Source organism: Punica granatum, chromosome 2, assembly GCF_007655135.1.
Source record: "Punica granatum isolate Tunisia-2019 chromosome 2, ASM765513v2, whole genome shotgun sequence".
Classification (NCBI taxonomy): Eukaryota; Viridiplantae; Streptophyta; class Magnoliopsida; order Myrtales; family Lythraceae; genus Punica; species Punica granatum.
This window is the reverse complement of record NC_045128.1, coordinates 36,855,252-36,882,568: the sequence shown is the minus strand read 5'-3', so window position 1 is coordinate 36,882,568 and position 27,317 is coordinate 36,855,252. Positions and strand designations below refer to the sequence as shown.

The 27,317-nt window shown below is 40.3% G+C and overlaps 5 protein-coding genes across 11 annotated transcripts; 3 read left to right on the top strand and 2 right to left on the bottom strand.

Moving 5' to 3' along the window:
- The first annotated feature begins 1,552 nt into the window (after positions 1–1,552).
- LOC116196104 (transcription factor NAI1) lies at positions 1,553–4,653 on the top strand. Of its 3 annotated transcripts, none has more exons than XM_031525656.1 (4): positions 1,553–1,802; positions 2,609–3,340; positions 3,451–3,846; positions 4,395–4,653. In XM_031525656.1, the coding sequence occupies exons 2-4, from the start codon at positions 2,645–2,647 to the stop codon at positions 4,479–4,481; spliced, it is 1,179 nt and encodes a 392-aa protein (XP_031381516.1). In that variant the 5' UTR covers positions 1,553–1,802; positions 2,609–2,644; the 3' UTR covers positions 4,482–4,653. The 3 variants fall into 3 exon arrangements, with proteins under 3 accessions (XP_031381516.1, XP_031381517.1, XP_031381518.1); XM_031525657.1 differs by having other exon boundaries at positions 2,606–3,340; XM_031525658.1 differs by lacking the exon at positions 1,553–1,802 and adding an exon at positions 1,882–2,157.
- Positions 4,654–4,839: 186 nt separating this feature from the next.
- On the bottom strand, positions 4,840–13,047 carry LOC116196103 (importin-4). Of its 3 annotated transcripts, none has more exons than XM_031525653.1 (21): positions 12,668–13,047; positions 11,579–11,711; positions 11,035–11,171; positions 10,877–10,922; positions 10,236–10,448; positions 9,583–10,086; positions 9,361–9,495; positions 9,044–9,259; positions 8,875–8,964; positions 8,548–8,792; positions 8,344–8,432; positions 7,907–7,947; positions 7,493–7,523; positions 7,279–7,401; positions 6,968–7,185; positions 6,768–6,863; positions 6,557–6,669; positions 6,311–6,446; positions 6,119–6,223; positions 5,603–6,003; positions 4,840–5,151 (listed from the first exon to the last, which is right to left on the bottom strand). In XM_031525653.1, exons 1-20 carry the CDS (start codon positions 12,940–12,942, stop codon positions 5,803–5,805), a joined length of 3,147 nt encoding a protein of 1,048 aa, XP_031381513.1. In that variant the 5' UTR covers positions 12,943–13,047; the 3' UTR covers positions 4,840–5,151; positions 5,603–5,802. The 3 variants fall into 3 exon arrangements, with proteins under 3 accessions (XP_031381513.1, XP_031381514.1, XP_031381515.1); XM_031525654.1 differs by having other exon boundaries at positions 10,877–10,917; positions 11,579–11,703; positions 12,668–12,806; XM_031525655.1 differs by having other exon boundaries at positions 11,579–11,703; positions 12,668–12,685.
- Positions 13,048–13,337: 290 nt separating this feature from the next.
- LOC116197120 lies at positions 13,338–15,750 on the top strand. Of its 2 annotated transcripts, XM_031527147.1 has the most exons (8): positions 13,338–13,646; positions 13,888–13,987; positions 14,095–14,215; positions 14,313–14,434; positions 14,818–14,939; positions 15,032–15,191; positions 15,320–15,466; positions 15,624–15,750. In XM_031527147.1, exons 1-7 carry the CDS (start codon positions 13,520–13,522, stop codon positions 15,429–15,431), a joined length of 864 nt encoding a protein of 287 aa, XP_031383007.1. In that variant the 5' UTR covers positions 13,338–13,519; the 3' UTR covers positions 15,432–15,466; positions 15,624–15,750. The 2 variants fall into 2 exon arrangements, with proteins under 2 accessions (XP_031383007.1, XP_031383006.1); XM_031527146.1 differs by having other exon boundaries at positions 13,339–13,646; positions 15,320–15,750.
- Positions 15,751–15,782: 32 nt separating this feature from the next.
- LOC116197119 (pentatricopeptide repeat-containing protein At3g62890-like) lies at positions 15,783–17,958 on the bottom strand. Its single transcript, XM_031527145.1, has one exon. It carries the CDS (start codon positions 17,883–17,885, stop codon positions 15,870–15,872), a length of 2,016 nt encoding a protein of 671 aa, XP_031383005.1. The 5' UTR covers positions 17,886–17,958; the 3' UTR covers positions 15,783–15,869.
- A 1,081-nt stretch (positions 17,959–19,039) lies between these two features.
- Positions 19,040–23,558, top strand: LOC116196785 (TMV resistance protein N-like). 2 transcript variants are annotated; one of them, XM_031526684.1, is made up of 5 exons: positions 19,040–19,705; positions 20,174–21,269; positions 21,491–21,766; positions 21,856–22,776; positions 22,854–23,558. In XM_031526684.1, exons 1-5 carry the CDS (start codon positions 19,221–19,223, stop codon positions 23,115–23,117), a joined length of 3,042 nt encoding a protein of 1,013 aa, XP_031382544.1. In that variant the 5' UTR covers positions 19,040–19,220; the 3' UTR covers positions 23,118–23,558. The 2 variants fall into 2 exon arrangements, with proteins under 2 accessions (XP_031382544.1, XP_031382545.1); XM_031526685.1 differs by having other exon boundaries at positions 19,431–19,757.
- Positions 23,559–27,317: the final 3,759 nt, after the last annotated feature.

The following is a 27,317-nucleotide window of genomic DNA, read 5'->3' as shown; positions in this document are numbered from 1 at the left end:
GATGAATTGCGTTTCTTTTTGTTACAAAATAATTGGGAGTTATCTACTCCAATTTTTAGAATTTGAAATTAAGGAAAATGCAATATATTTCCTAATTAATGCCATTTTCATTCATATTAAGTATTATAACTCACTTTAAATTATTTTTAATTTGTTATTGTATGCACCAATATTGAACTGTTTTAGTTAAGAATATATCAATTAATGATCATTTCAATTGTGATGTCAAATTTTTAAAAATCTCCTGAAAATAATTACTCTAGCCAAATTTATGCAAAGCACGGTAACAATTAGTTTATACATATATATATATATATATAATTTATTCTTGGACTATTTTGATATATTATAGGAGTGGTGTTGCAATGTAATTTGACATCAGCTATATAATCATGCAAGTATTTTAAAAAAATTATTATCACTTATAGAGGGAGGGGTTTTCACATCCAGAAGAATGATATATATATATATATATATATATATATTTTGAATATATTTTTTTGACTACAAAGGAGTCCTACGAGTATTATACAAAAACATAAATAAAAAAGCACATTTGATTTTGCTAGCAAAAATCAAATATGAAAACTTTTAATTTTAATAAAGGATTGTATCGCTGTATTATATCTATTTTTCTCTTATGATGATATATGTATTACTATCGTATTTTTATATTCGTGGAATGCTCATGCAAAGCACGTTGTTGCCTAATTTTACTAGACAGAAAAGGCAATTAACGTGGATTGCCTCGTCACTAACTACAAGGGGATCACCAAGTAAGCTCCCTAGCCACTTATTCGTAATTATCAAGTTATGTGCACACTTGACTTTCACATTCTTTCTCCCACACACAAGACAAGCTGCCACATACAATACAATGCAAGCTGTAATAATGTAATTTACAAAAGATCGTCAAGTACATATATAACAAGAACAAATAATAATTGCGCATGATCACAGAATTTCATTAATCAGACTTAGTAGTAGATAATGAATAAATAATCTCATGGTCCACTGTCAATATATATGCATAACGAGATAATTAATTAGGAACACCAAAAGATGGTCTTTTAACCTACCCAGAAGGTCGAAAACACAAGACCTCATAGTTTGCACATGCAAACCTATGCTCGTTATTGAACTCGATCGTATTATACAGTAGATACTACATAAATATAGTAACAAGAAGACTCTAACCTGAAGCTAACAAATAACATGCATAGAGACTGAAGTACATGAATAAACCATACAAGAGAGAATCTCCACAAGTACTAACTAGCTTATATACATACACTCCACACACACACACACACATATATATATCAATATTTAAAGATGATGATAATTGCCATATATATATATATATATATATATTTATATCTCAACAGATTGGAGGTCCGTACAGCATATGATACCTACAAATTTGTACTGCAAAATGGTACTTACGATGGTAGGTTCCCTTGTTAGTATTGTACTGCCCTACTTACAATTTAAACAGATAATGTTGTTTACTATTTTATTTGTGGGTGGCTGGCTCAGTGGTACTTACTGCTAATTAATATATTAACATTCAAATTCTCGGTCTATGTCAAATTTAATGTGACAGCCTCTCTCTCCCCCCTCCAACTTCATCTCTCTTCCAAGTTATTTCTTTTGTCTCCAGCAGATCGACTCCATCGTTTTCGATTTGTTGACTGTGCCAGTTCGGTGAAGTCCAATTGGAGAAGCCCCAGCTAGCACACATTCTTTTGGAAGTTGACACTAGATATGATGATGAACACAGCGCCCATAAGAGTTGTAAGGTAGGTTACTTTCTCCCCCCTCTCTCATCGCTGTGATGAATTCGTGCCGGGAAAGATATCCATTGTTATTTTTAAGATGAAGTGTGCATCAGGCTAATTATAGGTGAAGGTATACACAGAAAGAGAACTAGTCAGATCTTGAAAATAAATTAAATATCATAATAACAGCTGGTCTGAAAAAAATATATCTTCTTGTGCTTAGTACATTTTTCTATCCCCATAGTCCCAAGGACGGATAATCTCACTCCTAGAAACCCTAATAGCAAGTCCCAGATCACGATTAATATGCTAACTAGCTACGACTAAAACGCGATGTGAGCTTGTGGTTGTGGCACCTAGCTAGATTTTCTTTTCGGTATGTTCTATTCATATTCATTTACAAGTCTAGATCATCAAGAATATAGAATGTTATGTTCCATCTTTCATCTATCCTGCATAAGTTAGGGTTTCTGCTTTTCCTTTTCTTGAAGTTTCATTTCCTCTCTTCTTCTAAATTGATGGACAAACAAGTCAAAGGGATGCAAAAAAATGAAGTTAACCTATTTTTGCTATAAAGAGATCGAAAATTGGTATGAAGTCAGATCGTTCGGCATAAGAATCATCAGTTTGCTTCATCTTAATTCGTTGTCCCCAGAAAGATTAATCCAGTAATCTTTGTCGATCTTCTCTCTTTTTAGTTTGGGTATGCCAGTTTACTGATTTCTCATGTTCGATTGGTTTAAGATGGAATGAATTGATCCGAATCGGATCAACTTATGATCATATGCTCTTTCTTCTATTTATTCTCTGTGCCCATGTTGTAGCAGATCATATGCACGGAGATTAGAGCGGCGAAGTGAACTATGTCTTCTCTGACAAAAATCTCAAACCCTACTGAAGAAACTTCCCCTTACCTCGATGTTTCCCTCGAAGATTTGGATGACTTGTGGCCACTCCTTGATGATCAGGAGAACCTAGTCGCCACACAACCGGAATCCAGCAATATCGAAACTTACCAAAATGATGGAAGTTTTTTGCTGAGTCCCCATCATCAAACTGCTAACGCAGACGTCAATAACAACTCATGTTTGCTTCCAAGAGAACATGGCAGCACTCCAGTTCCGACGATGAACAATGACCCAATAGTCGGGCAGCAGCTAGAGGGACAAGAACAAGATACAGTTCCATTAACCGGGTCAGGCATCATGGCTCAAGGGCTTCTTTACATCAACACACCAGTGGAAGATGCACTGTGCAATGAAGAAAATGCGGCATTTGCGAAAATATCTCATGCTGATCAAAAGGGGAAAGGGAAAGCTGTGGGTGGAATACAAATAGATAGCCCTGAGAGTGCAGAGACGGGGCACCGATTAAGTCGGAGAACAAGAACAGGAAGGAAGGCAGCCGATAAGCAGCATCAACTACAAACAGATGGCAAAGACGGCTCAACGGTAGATAAGAAACAAGACCACAACGCGAAGGAAAGAGTGAGGAGGATGAAGCTCAATGCCTCATACTTGGCTCTCGGTGCATTACTCCCTCAGTCTCGAAGATCTAAGGTATCCTCCCCTCAACATTTTACACGTGATGATCGTTGTATTAGACTTTTGACGATTGAAAACCCGATAGAACTCGTGCTGATTGGGTAATACATAAGCTCAATTTGTAGAAGAGGTGGAGTGCACCGATGGTCGTTGACAAGATGGTGGAATACATACCCGAGCTGAAGAGAGAGATCGAAGAATTAACCTCGGAGAAGGAAAAGATGTTAGACCAGAAAAGAGAAGTTGTCGACAACAGAATCTGCCGCACATCAGAGACAACTTCTGATAGTACTGACCAGTTAGAGTGTTGCCCTATTACTGTCTCCGTGCATGAAGTCAAGAGTGGAGAACTGATCATTCAAATATGCACGAAGAAGAAGAAGAATAGGAAGGAAGGTGAGGAAGATAATAGTGTGTTTTCTTCGATGATGTCGAACTTTGAAGCCAAAGGGCTATCAATCTCGAGCGCTTCCACACTTAACGTTGGAGGGGATCGGATCTGCTACCACTTGCACGTCCAGGTAATCATAACGAAAAAAATAAAATAAATCCCTTAAGCCATTCTTGGAACATATATGTTTCTGCTTGCTATTTATATATCCCTGATTAACTGCTGAATCGATTAGCTTTAGAATGAATCGATCTCTTACCTGTGTCAGTACACATATATATGCTAAAGCTTCTGTTATTCCATCGCTGTCTCACGGGTGGTTCTGTTAAGTGCACGAAGAAGAAGCAACTTCAAAACCGTAGTTTTTAGATACACACCACTGTTGCAATACAGCCCCAATCAAGCGCCTCACCCTCTCGGGAGAGAAACATTGTTGGCAGCTCTCTCGTGTTAGTTGGTGACGCCATGTGATAGCTCGTGATGACTTGGTGTTATCGGTCCATGAATTTGAGCCCATGCATAATCGACCCAGTGATGGCTCAACCATTGGTTTATGTATGAACAAGATGTTTTAAGAGATAGGGATACAAATTATTACTTTGGAAAAAATGGTATTATAAGCATACATATACAGATTGCTCGAGCTTACTGATTGTTGTGAATCTTGTGTTTGGACAGATGAATGGAAGTTCAGACGGACCTGACTATACTGCAATTTTGAAAGAGAACGTAGTTTCTTGGTTAACCGGCCCAAGCTCGTCCTGAGATTCCATACAATACATAAATCACATAAAGGAGCAGCACACACACACATATATGTACAACCTGTATATTTATATATATATATATATATAGAGAGAGAGAGAGAGAGTCAGAGGATATATAACTAAGAGGGTTTATCTCTTAACATAATCAATCCAACCTTCCTTATTCGATCTTTTGTTTGTTTTTTGCCACAAGGCAGATTTTACTCATTGTGTGTCCAAGTGGATGGATTTTGGAGGATATGGAAGGAAAATGATTCGGATGGACAGGTTCTATTGCAGTAAATTAATAGATCCTTTCATTCTCTGCCAATGCCTATTGACAAAAGAGTCTAATCTCGTCGAGACCAACATTCGGGTGATCAAGAAAAGGCAAGCTCGATACCAAATTATATAGTAGACATCACTTGACAATAATCAGAACCAAGTATGTAAAAGGACCCGCAGAATACAACTCTTGCACTCATTTCCGACCAATATATATAAACATCACCCCACCCAACCAAATCGGTATAATGAACAAGTAAAAACATAATCGCAAGAATAATGAATAACCACAAAAAAAAAAGATTAATTGAAAGATCATGGACTAAACGGACAGTAAAAGTCACCCTCATCCAAAGGACACTCCTCTTCTGTAAATGGTAATAAACAATAAATAAGGCCTCGACCTGCAAAAACAACAGGCAAGAAATTAAGTATAATCGAAACCAAAACCGTGTATGAAAACATCAAATAATAAAAATGTAACTCTTCCTGCATCAGGACGGCCCATGAGAAAGCATTATACTAAATGCCGCCTCATACTAGGAAGATTCAAATTGTGGGGGTGAGCACTTTTCGCTTCCAGTCAGCATGTGAATCTTACAAAGAATATATGTGGAGATAATGGGGATTCTGAAGTCCTAAGTCCAGAAACAATAGTGGGAGTTATGGAAGACAATCTTTGCAATATATCTGTCAACAACAAAACAATTCTTAACCAAAAAATGGCTAAGAAAGACCGTCTTCCTCAGCAGTTGCTCAGGTCGAAAAAACAAAATTGACTAAAGGCAAGTAGGCAATATGCTACTTTTAGCAAAAATCCAAAACCACGGAGAAATTTTTTCAAGTACTCTTTACCTGGTATTCCGTTTTCTGGTCAAGGTCTTCGCTGTGGCCGACTTAAATAGGCAGCGCAACATCCAGGAAGCGAACAGAAGGAAAAGAAAGGCAAAAGGATGGAGAAGAAAAAGGAACTACATGATCAAGGACAAGGCAAACTCTGACTAACACAGCTTCAAAAATGGGCTATTGGTAGTTTAATGGGGGTATGGATATCATCAACTCCTAGGAGACAAAGAGGCCAGGGCATTAGCATGGGCGGTAGAGAGGTTGCTGAGAATAGGTTGCATTTGTTGGCCATAGAGTGAGAGGAGGTGAGAGAATGCCCTGCCTATGTGGGCTTTGACTTCAGGAGTTTCATCCGGGGATATGGCAACTTCAGCAAAAACTCTCACCAGATCAGGCACTGAAGCAATTATCTGTGTCACAAAGGGCAACACGAAAAGGAGAGGTCAATCAAAGAAGATTGACACAAAGAAAGGGATTCAAAACCGGTCCTTTTTCTTTCTGACACTAGTGAAAGAGTTCATTTACCTGAGGATTTGACGATAAGACAAGAGTACAGACACATCCATAAACGGCCAGTGATTCCTCGTGATCTTCCTTCAAAGGAAGAACTTTCAAGAAAACAGGGAGGACCTGATAAATGATGCAGAGATATCAAATAAACAGGATGGCATTAAGCTGGCTTTAGAATTCCTGAACAATAACAAACCAAACACAGACCTGATTCAAAGGAATGGCCTCAGGGTGAACCATTATCATCCTTGCTATAGCACCAGCTGCATTATCCCGCACAGCATCATCAGGCTCAGACTCTCCAAACAGCGGATACAGTCCACGTAATATATCACCATAGAACCTGTTGTCAAAGTCAAGAAACCAAGGCATCAGTGAAGCAAGAAATTCATCAGACCCAACAATAAGATCCATTGTCTAGTTAACTTCAAGTCAACGGGCACAAAAGGATACCTCAGAGTTGGTTCCCCTCCATTCTTACATAGTTCACCAACACAGAAAGCTGCATTCCTCCTGTTAGTTGCCTCAGAAGACAGTAGTTCTTTGATAACCAAGGGCATTACCCTCTGAAAAAAGGAGAAATGTATCAAGTAAATTTCCAATCAAAATCTTTGCAACAATGGAATATCAACTATACAGAAACATGAGCACTTGTAAATCTCACATCAACATAGGCAGAAATTGGAGCACCCATGTTCTGAGCGACTTCAGCAAGGGTAGCAACCACCATGGTCCTATCTTGTGGAGGGCGTGAAGCTTTCTGCATTCGCCAACAATGAAATGGAGAGACATGATAGTTTAGGCCTCAACATGAATTTCATATTTACCGAGCATATATGCTAAAGCTTTAAACCATAAACTCACCGAGAACTTCATTAAAGCATCAAACAGCTTTGCAAATATCGGTGCAAAATGAGAACCCATTGCCTTGGCAAATGCAGGAAGCAGATCAGAAACTGCATCCATGAGTATCTCGTCATGCTCGGCATCATCCTCATCGTCTTCATTATCAGACTCTATTTGCTGACAAGCCGATTGCTCTTGAAGCAATTGCAATGTTGAGTCAACAATTTGCGGCATATCTGGAACCAAATGATGTCAACTGTCAGATCTAAGTCAAGATGTTTCAATTGCTCTACAAGAACTTTCTTGCTAATGGTAAAGAAATCTCTTACAAGGCTCAACAGCAGCATATCGGCACTCCTTGACAATATCAGCTATGTCGGTGCACACTTGAGCAACAACTTCCTTATCATCATCTTCATTCATAGCCTTGACATAAATGTTCATCACAGTACCTGCAATCAATTGATAACATGCTTATCTCATTGTTTTCCATGAAAGGGAAATTGGATCAGCCTGATATGCTGCTTCCGTGACTGCTCTTACCAAGAAGTTCTTTTGCCTTTGCAGGGCCATCCTGCATTAACAAAACCACATCATATTGGAAAAATGTTGGCCATGATGCTTATCTGACACAAGCTAATACTAAAAAAATTGCTTTCAGAAGGGAGGCAAACCAGGAAAAGAAACTTTTACAAATATAGGTTTTAGAGTTAGCAATAAACATCTAAATGGGACAAAAGGAACTTGCTATTCCTTTTTCCCACAATAATAGGAACTGAACTAACAACTCATGATGGATTCTTTACAAATGAGAGAGGGAAAGAACCGACAGATTTGGATAGCTATATTCTTCTAGAGATTCTTTTTTTATTCTTTTATTTAACTTATGAAGTCTGAGTAGAACAAAATTGCATCTCATAGAAAGAATAAATGAATGTCTTTTAAACCAAAACTTACATTATGGCTCTGGAAAACAGCTTGTGCTGCTGTCAAAATATCTGCAGCCAAAAGCGGCCAGTATAAGACACCCAAATGAGAGAAGGCCATAAGACTGTCACTGACTTGCACTACAATTTTTTTTTTTTTTGAAAGACTCCACTAAGTAGCCAACTAATGGTTTCGTATAGGTCAAGAAAATGCAACGATTACTTATTAAAAAGAAAAGAACGAGAAAATGCGTGCCCAGGATGTTCAACCATAATCTTGAATGCACATTGCAATGTCAGATTCCAACTGGACGAACATACCTGTTCTGCTCCCCACAAATGAGGAGCTCTGTTAAATTACTTCATCGCCAACATGGCATCATAATAGACAACAAAATCTTCAAAGTGGAAAATGATTTTACGGTTGTGGGACTAGCATAAGAAAGTCTCAAGGTAATCAAGACTTACGTTTTAAACCTATAACTGCCTGCAGGCGAACATCTTCATGAAAATATGCAGAATGTTTAATCATTATCCTCAAGGATTCCTCCAAGTATCTTTAAAGGGTCAATGAATCCAAAAAAATTGACAGATGTCTCCAGAAAATGGGTATGGCGAGAGGGAAAGAGAAGAACAAAAATTGGTGAAAGAAACAAAAATAATATAGGATACGGTGCATAGGCACTCTTTGTATGCAGAGCAAACAAGCCTAAAGCTTGAGTGGCGGCTGCCTTTTCATCCAATACTCCTGTTCTGATGCTGATATTTCTGACCCTTGGCTCATCATGAGCTTCATCATCAGATGACACTCCACCAACTGCTCCCATATTTTCTTCATCAGAATCATCTATGTCCACAGCCGAGCCATCATCGAGATTGCAGGAAGAGAAAGCCAGAGGGACAACATGAGGAAGATACTGTTCAAGGAAAATAACTTTGGAACTTACTGTGGGCTTCCAAAATAATCATAAAAATGGCAAAGCCCAAAGAAATGTCTACCTTCACAAATTCATCACCAAGAATTTCTGCCATATTGCTGAAGAAACCATGAGTGTACTCCCTAAGTTCACTGTAATCCAAGCCAAAACCCTGCAGAAGAGATCTTGATCTTTAAGTCCGGTGAACAAAGCTAGCAATGTCTAGAATAACGTGAGTTCTTGGCAATTACAGAAATTGCAGCTTCAATGTAGGGGGCCAAAATAGGCTCCACTCCCGCTTTCCCAACAGTCATGGCAACTATTCCAACGAGCTCAGTTGCCCTTGCTCGAGAACGAAGATCGTCATCACGGGTAAGCACCATGAATGCTTTCATCAACTCCAGAACCCTCTCAGCAAACGGCATGAATGCTTGCTCTGCAGCAGTTGCAACAGAACCAATTGCAGACTGCAAGAATTTTCAAAATCAAAAAATGGAAAAACACATGCGATTGAAATTCACAGGCTCTATAAAAGATGATAGGAAAACCAAGAAGAAAGCCCGCATACCATGCATGTTTCTTGCAAATTACGAGAGCTACTCTGCAGCGCTGACAAAAGTTTGTTCATTAATGGATCAAGAAAGGGAAGAATTTCCTCGCCCATGTTGTCACAAAAAGCTGCCAGAGCATAATATGATTTTTCCTGCATAAAGCGATATTCATTTATTAAATCATTAAGCAGAATATATATCGGTCACCCCGAAAATCTACAAGTTACTGCATTACGCACCTTTACTTCATCAGATGCATCCTCGAGGGCATTTAAAATACAAGGAAGGACACTTTGATATTGAGATGTGATCTCAGGCTGCAAATGCTCCGCAAACTGACCTAAAGCAAATGAAGCAGCCCCTCTAACCACTTGTTCTGCATCCCGAAGAGCCATTAATACAACGTGAAGAACAGGCTCCAATCTGTCTTTCATTAACAGCGAACATCCCTCTGAAATGACACCCAAAGCAGTGACAGAAGCCTCTCGATACTTAGGATTTGTGTTTTGGCAGCTTATTGAAGCAAATTCAAGCACAGGTGGAAACACAAGCTTCGGAAGGTTTAAAGCCATAGTGTCTATAACTTCTGCAGCAGCTCGATCAGGTGCGAGATCATCATCTTCATCTCCATCTGTTGACTGTGCAAGCAATGGGCACATGACTTGCAGGATAGGGTTCGCCAGCTTATATTTCTTCAGCGAATTGGATTTATACTTAGCAAGCCATGAAATAATCTGAATAGCCTGATAGAACATAACAAATCATGAGAGTTGAGCAAAAGAATCTTATGACAACATGTAAAGTGAGAGCACAGTAAATCAAGAGAATGGAATGCTATCCTAGGTAACAAAAATCAAGAGACGAAGGCTGGAATATGGTGGTCCCTTCTCACCTGATGGCGCGTGTTTGGTTCTAGATTTTGACTTGAGCAAACTTCGAGAGAAAATTGTACAATGGATTTGATAGATTCCCCAAGAAGAGGTGCAGGAGATTCAATCAGTTCATCAAAAATCTCAAATGCAAGGACAGCTACATCCTCTTCACCCGAAGCAAGGCATTGTCTTGATACATTCAAAATGCTGGGAATAAATTCTCGAAACTTAACCTGCATGATTATGATCCAACATCAGAGAAACCATATAACTACAGAAACAATCAACTAGCTGGAAGAGCAAATCACTGACATTGATTCAGTATTCTACAGAAGAAACATAGAGACACTGAGCTTTGCAAGAAAATAGCCAGATAATATAAGAGCCTCAAACTTTCTGACATCATAGCATGGCGAAGTAACGATCCATATTTTGTGAGATACCACGAAAGAGTAACGGTGGCGTTTGGGATTGAGAGTTCGCGCTAATAATACAAAATAAACATGTAAAGTAAATCTAATTTTGAGTCTGGAAGAGATGAAAGAAGTGACAAATTTTCTTCGCCCCTCTATGGTTAGCTAAATATAAGTTCTTTGATTAAAAGACACCACAACAGAAAAGCGGCAATAATGACTAACTAACCATCATCAAGGAAACTCACCACTTCATCCCCATCATTAGTAAACTCCAGGAAAGACCCAACTGCCCTAAGAATTTCATTTAATAAGTGTCAGTCCGTTATGGGACAGAGTTGAACAAAATAACAGAAAAATGCGTGAGAAAAGCAAATATTCAAGGTGGTCATGATATAGAACTTACTTGAGAGCAGCAATTCTGACACGGCTGCTAGTTTCATCTTGGAGGCATTTGAGCAAAAGAGCTTGCAAATCTGCGAAATGTGGCCGGAATGTGTTTCCTATCGTTTCAGTCAAAGAGCTGAAAAGAATTAAGGCGACCTGACATCACCAGAGATAAGTTATCAATTATCAGAATAGAATCATAGAATTGTTCGCAACAGTAATATACCAGTAGGCCATTCTAACGATTTGCCTATGCCACAAAAATGTACATACAAACATATATAACATGTATAACAGATAAATATAAATATAAAATGTTACTAGTTCATTGCTTATATTTAAAAAGGGTTTTACATGCGAGGCATAAAGATTGAGCTACCAAAAATACATGCACTTCTTAACAAGAAACTGCAAGTAGTCAACCACATGCAAATTAGATTCCTAAAACTAAGAAAATCCAGAAGCAGCTAGAAGATTAGAAGCTAGTTAAGACATGGATGGAGTATGCACGGAACATAAAAATATTGAGGTTGGAAACAATGTTGCAGGTTTCTTGAACTTACTTCTCTATGATCCTCTTGTGAGCTTTGGCTGCACTGAAATAAGAAATTCAGTAAATCAGGCCACTCCCCCACTGGAACTGCGTACTTTGCAACAACACTCACTACATTGGCACTCGCTCGTCTCACTGGAGGGCTAAAAAGAAAACAATCAGTCATCAATCTCCTTTTATTAAAACAAATAATAAATAAAGAAATTATAAGAAGAAAAAGCCATACGGAAAAAAAAAACTAACGTGAGCCTAATCAAAAGAGATATTCGATTCCAAAGACTGGTCTCTCACATAAAAAGATTGGTAAGTCATTCAGAATATTTCTCATTATGACAAGTCACAGTGTGAAACAGCAAGTTAACAAGGTTGTTATTTAAGCAGGTAATTTGTTCAATTAAAAAATTTACATACCAAGTTACTTTCTATTAATTAAGTCATTATACTAATTCAAGGCCATTGGTTAATTTTACATCGGAGATTCTGTTGAGTTCACTAAGCACCGCATAGATGTTAAATCAAATTCAAACTGCTCAGATTATCTGATATTCCACTCCAAAGCTGTCGAGCATACCTGAAGAAAAATTCAAGTGGCATCCCGCTTATGAAAATGCATTTGGAAGATTCATCTCTATCTCAAAATTTGGAGCATCAATCGAGCATTACCACGAGTCAAATGACGAAAATGCCAATGTAAAAAATAGGGGAAAAAAAATCCACACTCTATTCAGTGATTAGCAGTACGCTACATCATGCTTCAGTGCGTACCAATTTTCTTTCAGTCAATCGCGTGACAGTTCAATTCACACTTCTTTAGTATCAATTCATTCAAAATATATCTCAAACCGACAAGCATGTCAACCTGTATTTTCAATCACGTCAAATGCCAACAGCCTAGTACGGAGATTCAAACTATAATGCAACTGACACCCGCAAAAGAACAACAGATCAACTGCAATGAAGTATTCCGCATGGCTGGGCATCACACTGCAATGTTCTCACTACATTTGGCATCACTCACTGCCCCAAGGCGCCGTGGTCGATAATTCAACGGAATACAGTCAAATGAAAGAGAGCAGGAAAGTTGGATGATCTCAACTACCTGTGCTCCAAGGTGATGCTCTCTATGAGAGAGTCCTTGACGAGCTGCTTCGTCTGCGGTGGGAGCTTGGCCCAGTGCCCGGTGATCTTCTTCCTTAGCAGGACGGCGGCGAGCTGGCGGACGTTGGGGGTCTTGGCTGTGCGGAGATGCTGGATGAGTGCTGGGACCACCTGCGGATCCTTCGCTAGCCGCTTAATCTGCTCCTCCGCCTGCCGCCGGGCGTCATTGTCCGGCATAAGGAACTGAATCAGCAGCAGCTCCAGAGACTGCGCCATCGCTAGAGCTAGTGAGGGAGGCGACTGCGTGAACTGTTGAGCAGCTGCTGCTGCGATTTTGCGAGGGTTTTCGAGCTTCTCGGACAAATGGTTTCGGCAAGAGGGGTTTATATAGTGAGAGTCCTCGCGGGCTATGTTTTTGACACAGTGACAATACTTCAGACTAATGACCGGCGTCGCCGCGGGGTCCACTCCGGTCGGCGGGTCACCGTCTCCATCGGCCATTACGAAGCGGGGAATGGGCTCGCAGTCTAGGCCCATGGGCTACGAATTCTTTACGCCCAGGCCCAACCATTAGACCAAAAAGTTCATGGGCCTTTTTTCAAAGATGATAAAATTTGGGTCTTTTTATAAATACTCTAAAATTGAAGGTCCGACCTGCATTTTGCGGTCTTTGGATGATGGCAGAAAGTTAGCTCCGTCCGATCTCCGGTCATTCATTTCACGGCGTGCTCCAGTCTGGGAACAAGCAACCGCCAAATCCGCCATTGGAGCGACTTCTGGGGATCATCTAGGAAGCAGTTGAAGTCAAAGAGGCATTTTGATCTCTATCGTTCTCTCGTTTTCGCAGTGGAAAATGAGGCGGCGGACGTTGTATGCTTGGGGAGTGGCGATTGCTTGCTTTGTCGTGCTTATGATCGTCACCCCGGCGATTCCTCAGTCGGAGGCATACCATGATTTCGCTGACCAGCGCGAGTTCTTCGGTAATTGATTAGTTCGTGTGTTATGAGAAATGATTTAGCTTGATTGTTTGTTCGTCTGTCCTCGTAGTCAATTCAAGTTTTAGCTTGAAGGTCTTTAACTCTGCTTTCCCCAGCATGGTGATCTTCTACCTGATCCATTGATAAGTAGAACTTGATTCAATGTTGGACTAGTACGCTGAATGTGGAATTTTGTGTCCTGTTATTGCTGTATCCATTTACTCGTCAATTTTAACTGTTCCAGGCATACCTAATTTTCTGAATGTGGTGTCCAATTTCCCATTCCTTGTCGTTGGTCTCGTTGGGCTTGTGCTTTGCTACTACGGGAATTATTTCAAGCTGAGGTAATCAGGTCCTCGTGATTAAGCTTTATTGCAACTCGCCCGAGAGAGGGGTGTCCCCTAATCCCTTTGATTGTTGCTGCTGATCGTTGTCAATGTCTTAACTTAAGCCTCCAAGGTGAGCTACTGGGTTGGACATGTTTCTTCCTCGGTGTTGCCGCTGTTGCTTTTGGCTCCTCGTACTACCATCTCAAGCCAAATGATGCCCGGCTTGTGTGGGATCGCTTGCCGGTAAGTTTGCCTCAGAGAAAGTATATTTGCATATATATGTATCAAAGTCTGCTGGGTATAGACGTAGATTGAAGTGTGCTTTTCCTGACATCTGTAGATGACCATTGCGTTCACTTCTATTGTGGCAATTTTCATCATTGAAAGGATTGACGAACGGAAGGGAATGATATCGATTGTACCGCTACTTTTGGCTGGTGCTCTGAGCATTCTATATTGGAGGTAAGTTGATCATGACTGATCCTCTCAATTCTAAACGTCTCTCTTAATCAGTATGTATCTAGAACCTTTATGTGCAAAGGATAGGCCGCCTTATTTCTCTTTGAAGGCCTTCCCTTTGGCTGATTAGTGATTAATTCCTAGCACGAAGTCATTATTTTGTATGGGTTTAACTGCATCTACGGGTGAGAGAGTGTAGAGGGGTAAAATCCTGGCAGGGTTTATCTTGTTGGGATGTCTGCTTGAGCTATTGTGAATGCACATGCTTGCCAATTCCTCATCCTTGAGCAGAATTGTAGTACATCTACTGTGATAATAGGTTTATGGATCTATCTGATGCTTAGCTACTCCGTGGTTACTGATGGGATTCATCTATCCTTATGCAGGTTTTTTGATGATCTTCGCCCATATGCTATAATCCAGTTCGTTCCTTGCATTGCTATACCAATTATGGCGATTTTGCTACCTCCAATGTACACGCACTCGACATACTGGCTCTGGGCAGCAGGTTTGTTTGTTTCCTTGTTTGCTCGAATTTGGGAATTTTACAGGGTCTTACTACTTATTCCATGCTGAGTCTTCTTAATCCGACTTTTGCAGCATTTTATCTTATAGCCAAAATTGAAGAAGCTGCAGATAAACCAATCTACAAATGGACTCACCATTTTGTCAGTGGACACACGCTTAAGCATCTCTGTGCTGCAATGGTCCCTGTTTTCTTGACTCTCATGCTTGCAAAGAGAACTATTGACCTAGAGAGGTACTGTCTATACAAATGCCATTTTTGTTTTATACGTATTTGAATTTGTCCAGTTCTTCCTCGCTCTCTCTTTCTCCCTTCCTCTCTTGCTCTATCTCTCAAATTTGGTTGCAATTCCACGAATGCAGGCAAAGTTTGCTAGTGACATGGAAGATTTCCTGGTACCGGTATAGAGAGAAGAACTCGAAGGGAGAGAATTGCGAAAGCACTTATACTAGTGTTTCAGCTGAGGAATCATGATAAATCAGATCACACTCTCTTCTTGACAGAATTTGGTAAATTTATGGCATTCAGAAAATCCCGCTAACACAGGAAAACCTCATCACAAAACACCGATGACATAAAAGTGTCTTACTTTATGTACATAGAGAAATATAGTCTAGTCATTCAACATGGTCTTACTCTTGACTGTGCCTTTTGTTTGTTGATCAGGGCAAGTAGATGAACTCAGCTTCATTAGCTCTGCCTCCGAATTTGGCTTGTTACATTTGATACTGTTGTATGTCAAAACAATTTTCATTTACATGGTTCATTTAAGCGATTTATCCCTTTGTTGTTCTTCATTTGTTCATTAACCGCTAGAACGTTTTGTGCTTTTAAAGCTTACTTTATTGATGAAGGTGGCTTAATAAAGAATCAGGTATGTTGTTCTGACACTATCGAATACTGCCCAAGTCCTCACCAATAGTCGCCACAAGAGCAGGACCCATCCTTGAAGTGATGGAACCGGCTCACATCTCTCACGACAATCTCCCTCTCATATATCCTCGACACGAACTTAATCACCGTATGGCAGTCTCCACAGATCCGGAGATTCTTAGTCACTCTGAGAACTGCCCCAGGCTCTGTATTAAGAATCCCGAAAGCCACTGCAAGCTTCTCACTGTGCGTGTTAAGGTTATGCTCTTTCTCCTCTTCACTCACATCGTGAAGAGCAAAAGTCGTGTTGGGCATATAGCCTTGCGACTTGATCTTATTGGGCAAAGCCTCGAGAAAGAGGTAGATCTCTCTGGACTGAGGATGTGAAGTGTCCCCACCAAGAAATAGATGCGCTTTCCCATCGATCTCGATCCAACTGCAACCAGGACTCTTCTTCATCCCCAAGCTTTTAACGATATTCCTAAGACTGTTCACTTCCTTCCACATCCCTGCCTCAGCATACATGTTAGAGAGCAAGACATAGTTTCCCGTGTTTTCGGGCTCTATCACAAAGAGCTTCCGAACAGCCAATTCCGCCAACTCCAAGTTCCTATTCTTCCTACAAGCAGCTAACAGAGCTCCCCATATGCTCGCCCCTGCCTCCATCGGCATTCGATCAATAAGGTCCTTTGCCTCCACCAGTCTCCCTGCACGGCCCAAGAGATCTACCACGCAAGCATAGTGCTCAATTCTTGGTTCGACAGAGAAAACCCGGCTCATGCTATCAAAGTACTTTAACCCAACATCAGTGAGACCAGAATGGCTACAACCAGACAAGAGTCCCGTGAAAGTAACACTGTCGGGTTTAACCCCATTTCTGACCATCTCCTCAAAAGTAAAAACACAATCCTCTCCACGCCCATGAGATGCGTAACCCGTAATAATAGTATTCCACGCTACAGAGTTCTTCTCGTTCCCGTGTAATTTATCAAAGCAGCAACGAGCTTCATCGAGGCTCCCACACCGAGCATACATCCCAATGAGAGCTATCCTAACAGAAGGATTTGAGTCCAACCCAATTTGACGAGCATAGTCATGGATCTTTCTTCCACGCTCGAGAGCTGCTGAGTGAGTACAAGCAGGGAGAACGCTCATAATGGTAACCCAGTTGGGCTTTATCTCAGATTCTTCTCTCAACATTTCATAGAAAACTCCCAATGCCTCCTCCCCTAGCCCGTTCTGGGTGTAACCCGATACCATCGCAGTCCATGAGACAATGTTCTTGCAGGGCATTGCCTGAAACAACTCTTTGGCAAGGCTGACCTTCCCGACCTTCATGTACCCATTGATCAGAGCGTTCCAAGAGGAAGCATCTCTGTAGGGCATTTCCTCAAACACCTGACGCGCATCCCCCAGGTCACTGCACTTCACGTACATATCAATCAACGAAGTCCCCACATACATGTCGAGATCGCAGCCGGCCCTCAAGCTCTGCCCGTGAACGCACTTCCCCATCCAAAGGCTCCTCAGATCAGCGCAACATCTTAGCACAAAAGGGAAAGTAAAGTTATCCCCAAAGAACCCACCTTTGTGCATTAACCGGTAAACCTCCGCACATTCCTTCGAACACCCGTATTTCGAATAGGCTCTGACCATGGAGTTATAGAGCAGACGATTCGGGTTCCGGGTTCTGCCGAAGACGAGCACGGCGGAGTCGAGATCGCCCGAGCTCGCGTACATGGCGACCATCTTGGCGCCGAGGAACGCATTGGGCTCCACCCCGAGGAGGGCGATGAACGCATGGACTTGCTGGCCAAGCCTCGGGAGGTTGCAGCCGGTCAGGAGCTCGAAGATGGGGGCGTAAGAGGAAGGGTGAGATGGGGAATGGAGGACGAGCGGGTTCAAGAGAGCTCGCAGCTTCTGCAACGATAGAGGTTTGGACATCGGTGGCGGGAAAGACAACAATTTGCAGCCTTGGTAAGCTGATCTCCTCGGCCAAATGGTCGGACCGGTCTTGTCGGATTGCTGATGAGGGCCAAGACATTGCAAGCCCATGGGCTTCACGCAAGGGCCCACTTCTGGCTTGTTCGAACAAAGCGATTCGGAGGGAAAGAGTTATTTGGGCGAGAAATAACTCCCCAAGTCTCAAGTTCGAGTCCTAGGAAATCCTCTTCCTCGATTATCCTCTGAATCCGTTCATCCAAGCAAGCCATTCGGGATTAAAAGGCATGGAGATGCGAAACTGCGTCGTTCCCGGACTTTTTCGTAGATTTCGGCCATAAAAGTAAAAAGTGAACGCCAAAGGCAGATCGAATAAGTGCAATTTCTTTATTGCCAATCTGCCACATGCTGTGCGTCCAATTTGTGCGGCTCGTATCCTCTCTCTGTCCACTTTGCCTTTATTTCGATACCCTTATTTTTGTCCATGGTATAATCAAGAAAAATGATTGCACCATATAATTAAATAAATTGCTAAAAATTTAAGTAGAAATTAAATAATATTTTACTAAAATATTGAGTATATTTGCTTGAAACTCGTGTGAATTACTTTAAAATTATGTTACTTAAAAATTTATGTAATTTACATTGAAATTTGCATATTTTATTTTTTGTATGTAATTTACAAAATTAATTAATTTACTACCAATTGAAATTATTTACTTCTATTGAATGGTAGAACCACTTTAAAGTGATTGCACCATAAATTTTTCTCGGAATACCGTAGAAAATTTTAAATTTTTTGGTAGTAAGAAAAATTCAATTTTTGCTTGAACATCATAAAGAAAGATTCTATTTTTATATATGGCAAGTGAAAATAAAATAATTAGTCAACTAACTGAATGATAGTTACACTGTTATTAATAACAAATTTTTTTTGAACAATTATTAATAAGAAGTTGAATATTATATAAATAGGCATATTATTTTTTCAATAGGCATATTTCTTTCTTTTATTAATACTCACTTGCTAGAATTCAATTTTCTTCAAATAAGGGTGTAGGCTCATGTATAAATACGTGAAATGTAATCATATTTCACATTAGCAAAGTTAAGTTAAAGTGACGGAAGGACGAAAATAGAAATATTATAGAAGGTGAGGGTTGAAAATAGAAATATTATAGAAGGTGAGGGTTGAAAATAGAAATATTATAGAAGGTGAAGGTTGAAAGTAGAAATAAAAGTAGAAATAAAATGAAAAAGTACTTTTCCAGTTGCGTGAGTTTGTCCGTTGACTTTTCGGACCTTTGACTATGGCGATGCTCAGAAGGAGCACGCTCAAGGACAAGAAGTAGCCGGCGGAAAATCCAATACTCTGACTTTCTCCTCCTCCTCCTCCTTCAGATCCCAAAGCTTCCCTTAGCTAAAACACCAAAACAGAGTCTTCAATCAATGGCCTCTTCATCGTCTTCTTCCTCTTCCGCTGCAAGGTGGAATTTTGATGTGTTCCTGAGCTTCAGGGGCGAGGACACGAGGGAAGGCTTCACGGGCTTCCTCTATGAGGCCCTGACCCGCTACGGGATCGTCACTTTCATGGACGAGCAGCTCCGCAAGGGTGAGTCCATCTCCGCCGAACTCATCGGGGCGATCGAGCAGTCCCGAGCCTCCATCGTGGTCTTCTCCGAGAACTACGCATCCTCGGGCTGGTGCCTCGACGAGCTCGCGAAGATCATGGAGTGGAGGGAGGCAATGGGGCACCAGGTTCGGCCCTTGTTCTACCGTATCGACCCCTCCGAGGTGAGGCACCAGAGCGGGAAGACCGGGGAGTATCTGCGCAAGTTCGAGGAGAAGTTCGGGGTGGACTCGGAGAGGATCAGGGGGTGGAGGATTGCCCTCAACGGTTTGGCTAATATGAGCGGATGGCACTTTAAACAGGGGTAGTTATTAACTACTTTTGAGAAAAGTTCCATTATTTTAAGGTCTTGGCAGGTAGAAAACTGACAATTTGATCTTGACTTCTGATTGAGTTGCGATGACAGAAGCAATCATGGGCAAATGTAGTAATCTTTTTATCTTGGACATGATAACACTTAACTTTCTGATTATTGAAACGTTTCTTTCTTGTCTCTGCTTACCCAATTTGATTATCAGTTAACATGGACAATTAGCAAGTAGAGTCCGTTTGAGGTTCAGAGCTCTGATTCCCGCAGGAATTTTCTGTCACTTGTCGGACATTATGTTTTTTCTATAAATACTTATCGGACACAAATCCATATGTTGTGGATTATTTATGATATCATAAAACATATGTATCAAATTATATATTGTTCGAGTGTTTTCATTCTGTTGATGTGTGAACACTTACTGGGCGTTCTGTAGTCTTATCAATGTTCTGTAATTTGCAGGGTTGAATCGAGATTCATCCAACGAATTGTTGAAGAAGTCTCGAGCAAGCTGAACCGTCCGACAATGAGTGTTGCCACCAACCCAGTGGGAATAGATGACCTCATAGAGAGCATTAGCCCGGTACTCAGCATTGGGCTGAATGAGGAAGTTCTGATGATTGGCATCTATGGAATTGGAGGAATAGGGAAGTCCACCATTGCTAAGGCAATATACAATAAGTACGCGGATGACTTTGAAGGAAGCAGCTTTCTGGCAAATGTGAAGGATATGTCGGGACAGCAGGGCCTCGTTCAAGTCCAAGAAACCCTCCTCTTTGAGATATTAGGAAATGCGAGCTTAAAGTTGTTTAATGCTGATCAAGGAATCAGTGTCATTAGCCATAGGCTCCGCTACAAAAGGGTTCTTGTGGTTATTGATGATATCGATCACTTGGACCAATTGAGAAAGTTGGCTGGAAATAAAGAGTGGTTTGGTCGTGGTAGCAGGATAATAATAACCACACGAGATAGGCATTTGCTCGATGCCCATGGAGTCGAACACTTCTATGAAATGAAGGAGTTGAACTATCTCCAGTCTTATCGGCTTTTCTGTCTGAATGCATTTAGAGAACCCAATCCTCCCAAAATGTTCAAGGAGCTAACCTCTCGTATATTAGATTACGCCAAGAATCTCCCCTTGGCTGTTATCGTGTTGGGCTCTTTCTTGTGCGGGAGAACTGTTAAGGAATGGGAGAGTGCTATTGCAAGGCTGAAAAGTGTACCGAACAGAGAATATAATGAAATTCTTAAGATTAGTTATGACGGTCTTGATGATTTCGACAAGGCTATTTTTCTCGATATTGCTTGTTTCTTTAATGCAGTATCCCTAGACTATGTAGTGAAAATCTTAGATGCTTGCAAGTTCTTCCCCGATATCGGAATCAGAGTTCTTGTGGATAAATCTCTGATAAATGTTGAGAACAACAAGCTGTGGATGCATGACTTGCTGCAGGAAATGGGAAGGGAAGTCGTCCGGAAAGAGTCTCCGAATAATCCTGGGGAGCGCAGCAGGCTGTGGTTCCCAGAAGATGTTATTGATGTTTTGACGGAAAATTTGGTCGGTTCTCTTATTACTTGTTATACAAACTCTTGTCAAACCTTTCTCTGTTAGCAGATGTATCATCTGTCATTTGGTTTCATTATACACATTTTGATGATTACCTGAAATGTTTCCCACCTGTCGTGTCAAACGCTGTCTAAGAACAACCAGAGTACTTCTGCATCATTGATCCTCTTTAACAATTGATGTTTCTGACAAAGCCACGTGTTTGGTTCCAGGGAACAAGCAAGGTTGAAGCTATTAAGCTAGTCTTGCCTGAGACGGAAGAAGTGTATTTAAACGCGAAAGCGTTCAAGAGGATGAAGAGGCTCCGCTTGCTCATTATCCACAATGCATATGTATCTGGGGATCTGGACTATCTGTCAAACAATTTGCGATGGGTTGAGTGGGAGGCGTATCCTTTCTCGTCTCTGCCGCCAAATTTCCACCCACAAAAGCTCGTAGGATTGTACTTGTACAACAGCCGAATCAAACACCTTGGTGAAGGATACAAGGTAAACTAGTCGAATTTCAGTTGATCAAGAGTATCATAATTCGGAGTTGAAAGTACCATTGAGTTGATCTATTTGTTTGTGTTCTACAGATCTTTAAGGACTTGAGGCATATGAGCCTGGAACGCTCGGAGCGTCTTACTGAGGTTCCTGACCTCTCAACACTCCCAAATCTCGAGAGCTTAATCCTCATGAACTGCTCGAGTTTAGTTGAGCTTCATGATTCAGTCGGGTTTCTCGATAAGCTTGTCACCTTGAACCTCGAGTTCTGCTATCACCTTAAAAAGCTCCCTCGCATCCTCAAGTTGAAATCTCTCCGCAGCCTCCTCCTCACCCGGTGCAGAAGCCTTGAGAAGTTCCCCGAAGTTCTTGAGGATATGGAATCGTTGCAAGAACTTCGATTGACCAAGACATCCTTGAAAGAGTTGCCGCAGTCGACTGCTAGTCTTGTCGGACTTGAAGTTCTCTGCGTCTCAGGCTGCAAGAAGCTTAAAGGGCTCCCTGATGGGATTTATAAGCTGAAACGAATTAAGCAACTTCTTCTCCAGAACTGCTTGCAACTCGGTCAGTTCTCGGAGAATGATGGAGAAAATTGTGTGCCGCTGATCTCTGCAGAACCCAAGTTTCCAATGTTACAGTCACTGAAACTCCGGAATTGCAATTTATCTAATCTCAACTTCTTCAGGAATCTCGATTGCATTTCCACCCTGGAGGAATTGCAGCTGTCACGCAACAACTTTGTTGAGCTCCCTTCGTGGATCGGGAGACTCTCAAATTTGAGGAAACTCGATCTAAGCTATTGCAGCCAGCTGAAAGAAATCCCGAACCTTCCACCGAGCATAGAGAGTATAACTGCAACCGACTGTGAATTGTTGGAGAGCTTTCCACAACTGTCTGGCATGACACAATGTTCTGAGAAGTTACTTCCGTCTCTTAAGAATGTCGACTTTACAAACTGCCACAAGCTTGCCGAGAATATCGGCAATGGCATTGCAAATGTCCTGATGAACCAGGTAAAAACCGATTATAAGAACATTTGCAAATAACTTGCGAACTATGGTTTCGGAGTCTTAACAACCTCTTTCTTTCAGAACCTCCGTTCAGCCTAACTTGGCCAGGGCACGAGATACCCGAATGGTTCAAATACCGAACCCGGGTCGGTTTCTTGTACTTCCAAATACCGGAGCATGTATATGACAAGTTGGTCGGGTTCACTCTATGTGCAGTCGTTAAAGAGGCTTTTGCTTTGGAGCTCAGCTTTTTGATGAATGGTGAAGTGGCAGCCACTTGCACGGAGCACTTCTTCCCAATGACTTCACACCACCTGTGGTTGCTGTACCCGGGTGCCCGATAATGAAGCCATTGAATGGGTGGTATTATATCGAGTTCAGTCTTGAAGTGGCTTATCCTTCTGGTGTGTCGTGCATCGAAGAGTACGTCGAGAGATGTGGAGTCTTCCTCGAGTTCAAGGAGGATGACAGGTTGAACTGGGCTATAGAAGGCAACTCCTTGTCGTGCACTCACTTTCCTGAGGTGATATATGATGAAGACAGTGAGGAATCGGAAGATTCAGGGGAAAGTTCGGATTATGAGTCATTGAAGAGGAGAAAAATGTTATGAATTTGTTGAGAGGCCAAGCTAGTTGAATTTCGAAACAAAAGCACCGCGAGGTGAGTACTTGCCGATCCGGTGGGCATACCTAAGTCCTCGCCATGAGCGCTTCCAATGTTGGATTTCAGGTCTTTGTACTAAAGAATAAGGGGATTAAGAAATCACTAGACAGAGATTGAATCTATCGGAAATAATCTTTCATTATGTACTAAAAGAGTAAGATAATCTGATCGCCCTTCTTTTTTGTAGCAAGTTTAAAAAAGGCTCACCGGTGAATAAAATTCAATATGTACACCCGAAGAACGAAAAAGAAAGGGAGAAAATAAGGTTTTCTTTTTGGCAAATTTCAACGATATCCATATGTGAACTAATGATGCACAATGGCGATGTTACACGGAGAAAAAATAAGTGGCGTTTGATCTGAGCTGGGGCTAACAAATTCTCATCGATAATTTCTCGCCATAACATATTCAGCAAAAAAAATTCTCGCCATAACATTGCCTACCTGATTGCTTTCGATGCTCTATCGGAGACGGATGTGTCGCTTTTTTTACACCTTCAATCCCCAGTATACTCCTCCGCGACTGATAGTAAAAGAAAACGCATTCTTCAAGCCCTCTCAGTCTTCACAAAGGACTAAGTGTAAGCATTTTAACATTAAGTGAGAATTGCATTATGTTTAGAGGTTTAGGGAGATCCTATCTCACCCTACCTCTTTGTAATTTCAATAGAAATATTATTTCGACTCCTCTATAGGCAGAAGCTAACGATGACATCAATGGCATCCAAATAAGGGGAAAAGCCACAAATTTCCCACCTAATGTTTGCCGACAACCTCCTTATTCTCTCAAAAGTGACAGAAGCAAACATCAGAAATGTAAAGAGCATCCTCAACAAATTCTGCTCCTAGTCGGGACAAGAGGTCAACTGCGTTAAATCAGACCTTTCTTTTCCAAGAATACTATGTAGATAGAAGAAGAAACGCGAAATCCATCATTGGCATAAGAAAACTGAAGGACAACACCAAATGCCCGGGTAACCCTCTGTTCATCAAGAGGAAAAGAAAAAAGTAATTACAGTTTCTCATCGACAAGATAAAAAGCAAACTGGCATCATAAAAGGCAAAAGCACTCTTCTGGGCGGGTATAGCCACCCTGATCAACTCGGTGGTTAACAGTACCTCAATCTACACAATGTCATTATTCCGACTACCGAAATCCACCTTGAACACAATCGACAAAGTGACAAGAAGATTTTAGTGGGGCACAAAAAAGGAAGAGAGTAACTAATATGCTCCAAAGAGTTGGGATACCATATGTCAATTGAAATCTCAAGGAGGCTTTGGCTTCAGAAGAGCAGAAGACTCAAACAAGGTAATGCTTTCCAAAACAGCTTGGACTCTAACAAAAGCCAACTATAGCCTTGCAGATAGGGCGACAGAGGCAAAATATGGTAATTTCCTAAACTCTTCCAACCACAACTCTCCTTCTCCAATTTGGAAAGGCCTATACAATGGTGCAAGCAAACCATCCATGCAAGTACATGCTTCTTTGTAAGCAGGGACTCATCCATCTCCACTTGGTTATACCCATGGATCCCAAGTATGCAAAACCATAAGCCTTTTCCTAGACTGAACGTCGGTCCAACCCAAAGCTGAAGGTACGTGATCAGATGATATTTCACTCAAAAAGATGGAATATCTTATTACTCACAGAACTCTTTGAGCAAGACACGGTGCAGAACATACTCAAAATCCATCTACCTCGAGAAGACTACAAGGACTCAGCAGATTGGACTCCAACACTTTAGGGAAGCACTCAAGCAAATCCTTATATTTGATAAATCAACAACATAGATTCCAAGCTCAAAATGATACTACGTGGAAGCCATTTGGAGTCTGAAGATACATGAACGTTTTAAACTCCATCTTTGGTAAAAACCAGTGAATGCCTCTGATTTAGTAAAGAGAGTACTCGTGCCCTCTTTGCCAAACCAGCTCCGATAATCTAGAGCATCGATACGGCGATTGTCTCTTTTATCGAGTTATCTAGAGGGAATCACCCTGGATATGCAATCAAATCTTATCCCATCTTCCACTGCTAGTGATTTAATAAACTTTGTTGCTTCCCCCGCGCTCTTTGATAACGAACATTACTGATAGTGCCAATTTTTCCTTATATGCAGTAATCACTCTTTATCAATTGTGGAACTTACGAAACAATGTATTGCATGCATAGAAATAGGCAGATCTCCATGAAACTATCAAAGCATCAAGAACTGATACATAGAACATAACAGGGGAGGACGAAACACGGGGCATCAAGAAGAAAACATGTCCACATCATTATTGCAGCTAAAGCCGTCAAAAATACCCACAGGACTAATTTGAACATCATCAGTACGGATGCAACCTAGAATAATAGCAAATCGTGTCTCTCTGGAGTTCTACACCACCCTAATAGCTCGCCATCAGTTTCATGGTTCAAGATTTCACAGTAAGACACACCGATCTAGTCTAAGGCTTGAGTAGCACTCCTATGAAGATCTGGCTATGTTGCAATCCCTTGCTACTAGTAGAAGCCATTTTGCACCCACATACTTGACCGTGGGAAATTAGAGCATAGTTTATGATATTATGGCAACCTTAATACTTTTCTTGGATTTGTTATGCTCTTGGATTCCAAAGTCAGATAATACTCTTGCACATGGCCTAAGCCAATTTGGGGCAATTTTAAATTTTCAATCGTTTTGTACTTTTGAAGATATTCGAACATCAGTACTCATGTAATTGTTACTATTATTAATATCAATTATTGCATTATTCAGAAAAAAAAAGAGGATTGCATTATGTTTGGACACTATATAGTTCAAGAATGTCTTTGGCTCTAGTTTTTGATATAAATCAAAATCAATCAATATATATATATATATATATAGACAAAGTCGTGAGCCAAATTATCACACCGTTACATCATAAAAAAAGAAATGAAACTTTTTTGCATTGTTACGTCATCGTTTATAAATTTTTTTAAAAATCATATAGAGTGTCCTCTTTTAACAGCAAAATATGTCAACACAACATATGCAATATGTACATAAAAGTCCAAATTATATAACCCTAAACTGAGTTTCTCATTATTCATAGAGTAGTACATTTTTTTCTTATAATGAGGCAATATAACTGCAAGGGTGACTTATTTCTTCTTCTTTTTTTAATAATACACATATATATTGTTGGGAATTATAAACGTACTAACCTCTTGATAACAAGTTGAAAATGAAAACATGTATAACACTCAAAATAAGAAATTAATAATACCAATTCAGCAAAAAAAGAAATTAATAATACTAAGTGAAAATAAACTTAAAAGTTATATGGTAAATTCCAGGTGAGCTTATATACAATCGGATTTATTTTGGTCGGACTACAATTTTTTCGCTTTGGTTTTGTTTCTCCTGAAAATCATCGGTAAATTAAAAATAAAAATTGAAATTTTATGAGATCATACTTTTTTTAAAATCTTTTTCTTTAAATTCTCTTTTATACATTTTCTTATTTATTATTAAAATTAATTTTTAACACTAAATTCTTTTAACTATTCAATATTTTTCTTCAATTACAACTTTTTTCTCAATTCAACAAACAATCATTACTTTTTATTATACTCTTCAAATTATCTCACATATTTTTTCTTACTACTTTTGTCTTTGTCTCTTTAAATCAAACTAAATTAAATTAAATTAAATTTAATTATTATCAAACACAATGTAGAAATTTCGATTTATTTTTTAATTTACAGATGATTTTCAGGTGAAACAAAACCAAAGCGAAAAAATTGGAGTCCGACCAAAATAAATCCAACCGTACACAAACTCTTCCGAAATTTACTATATAACCTTTTAAGTTTATTTTCACTTAGTGTTATTAATTTCTTTTTTTTTG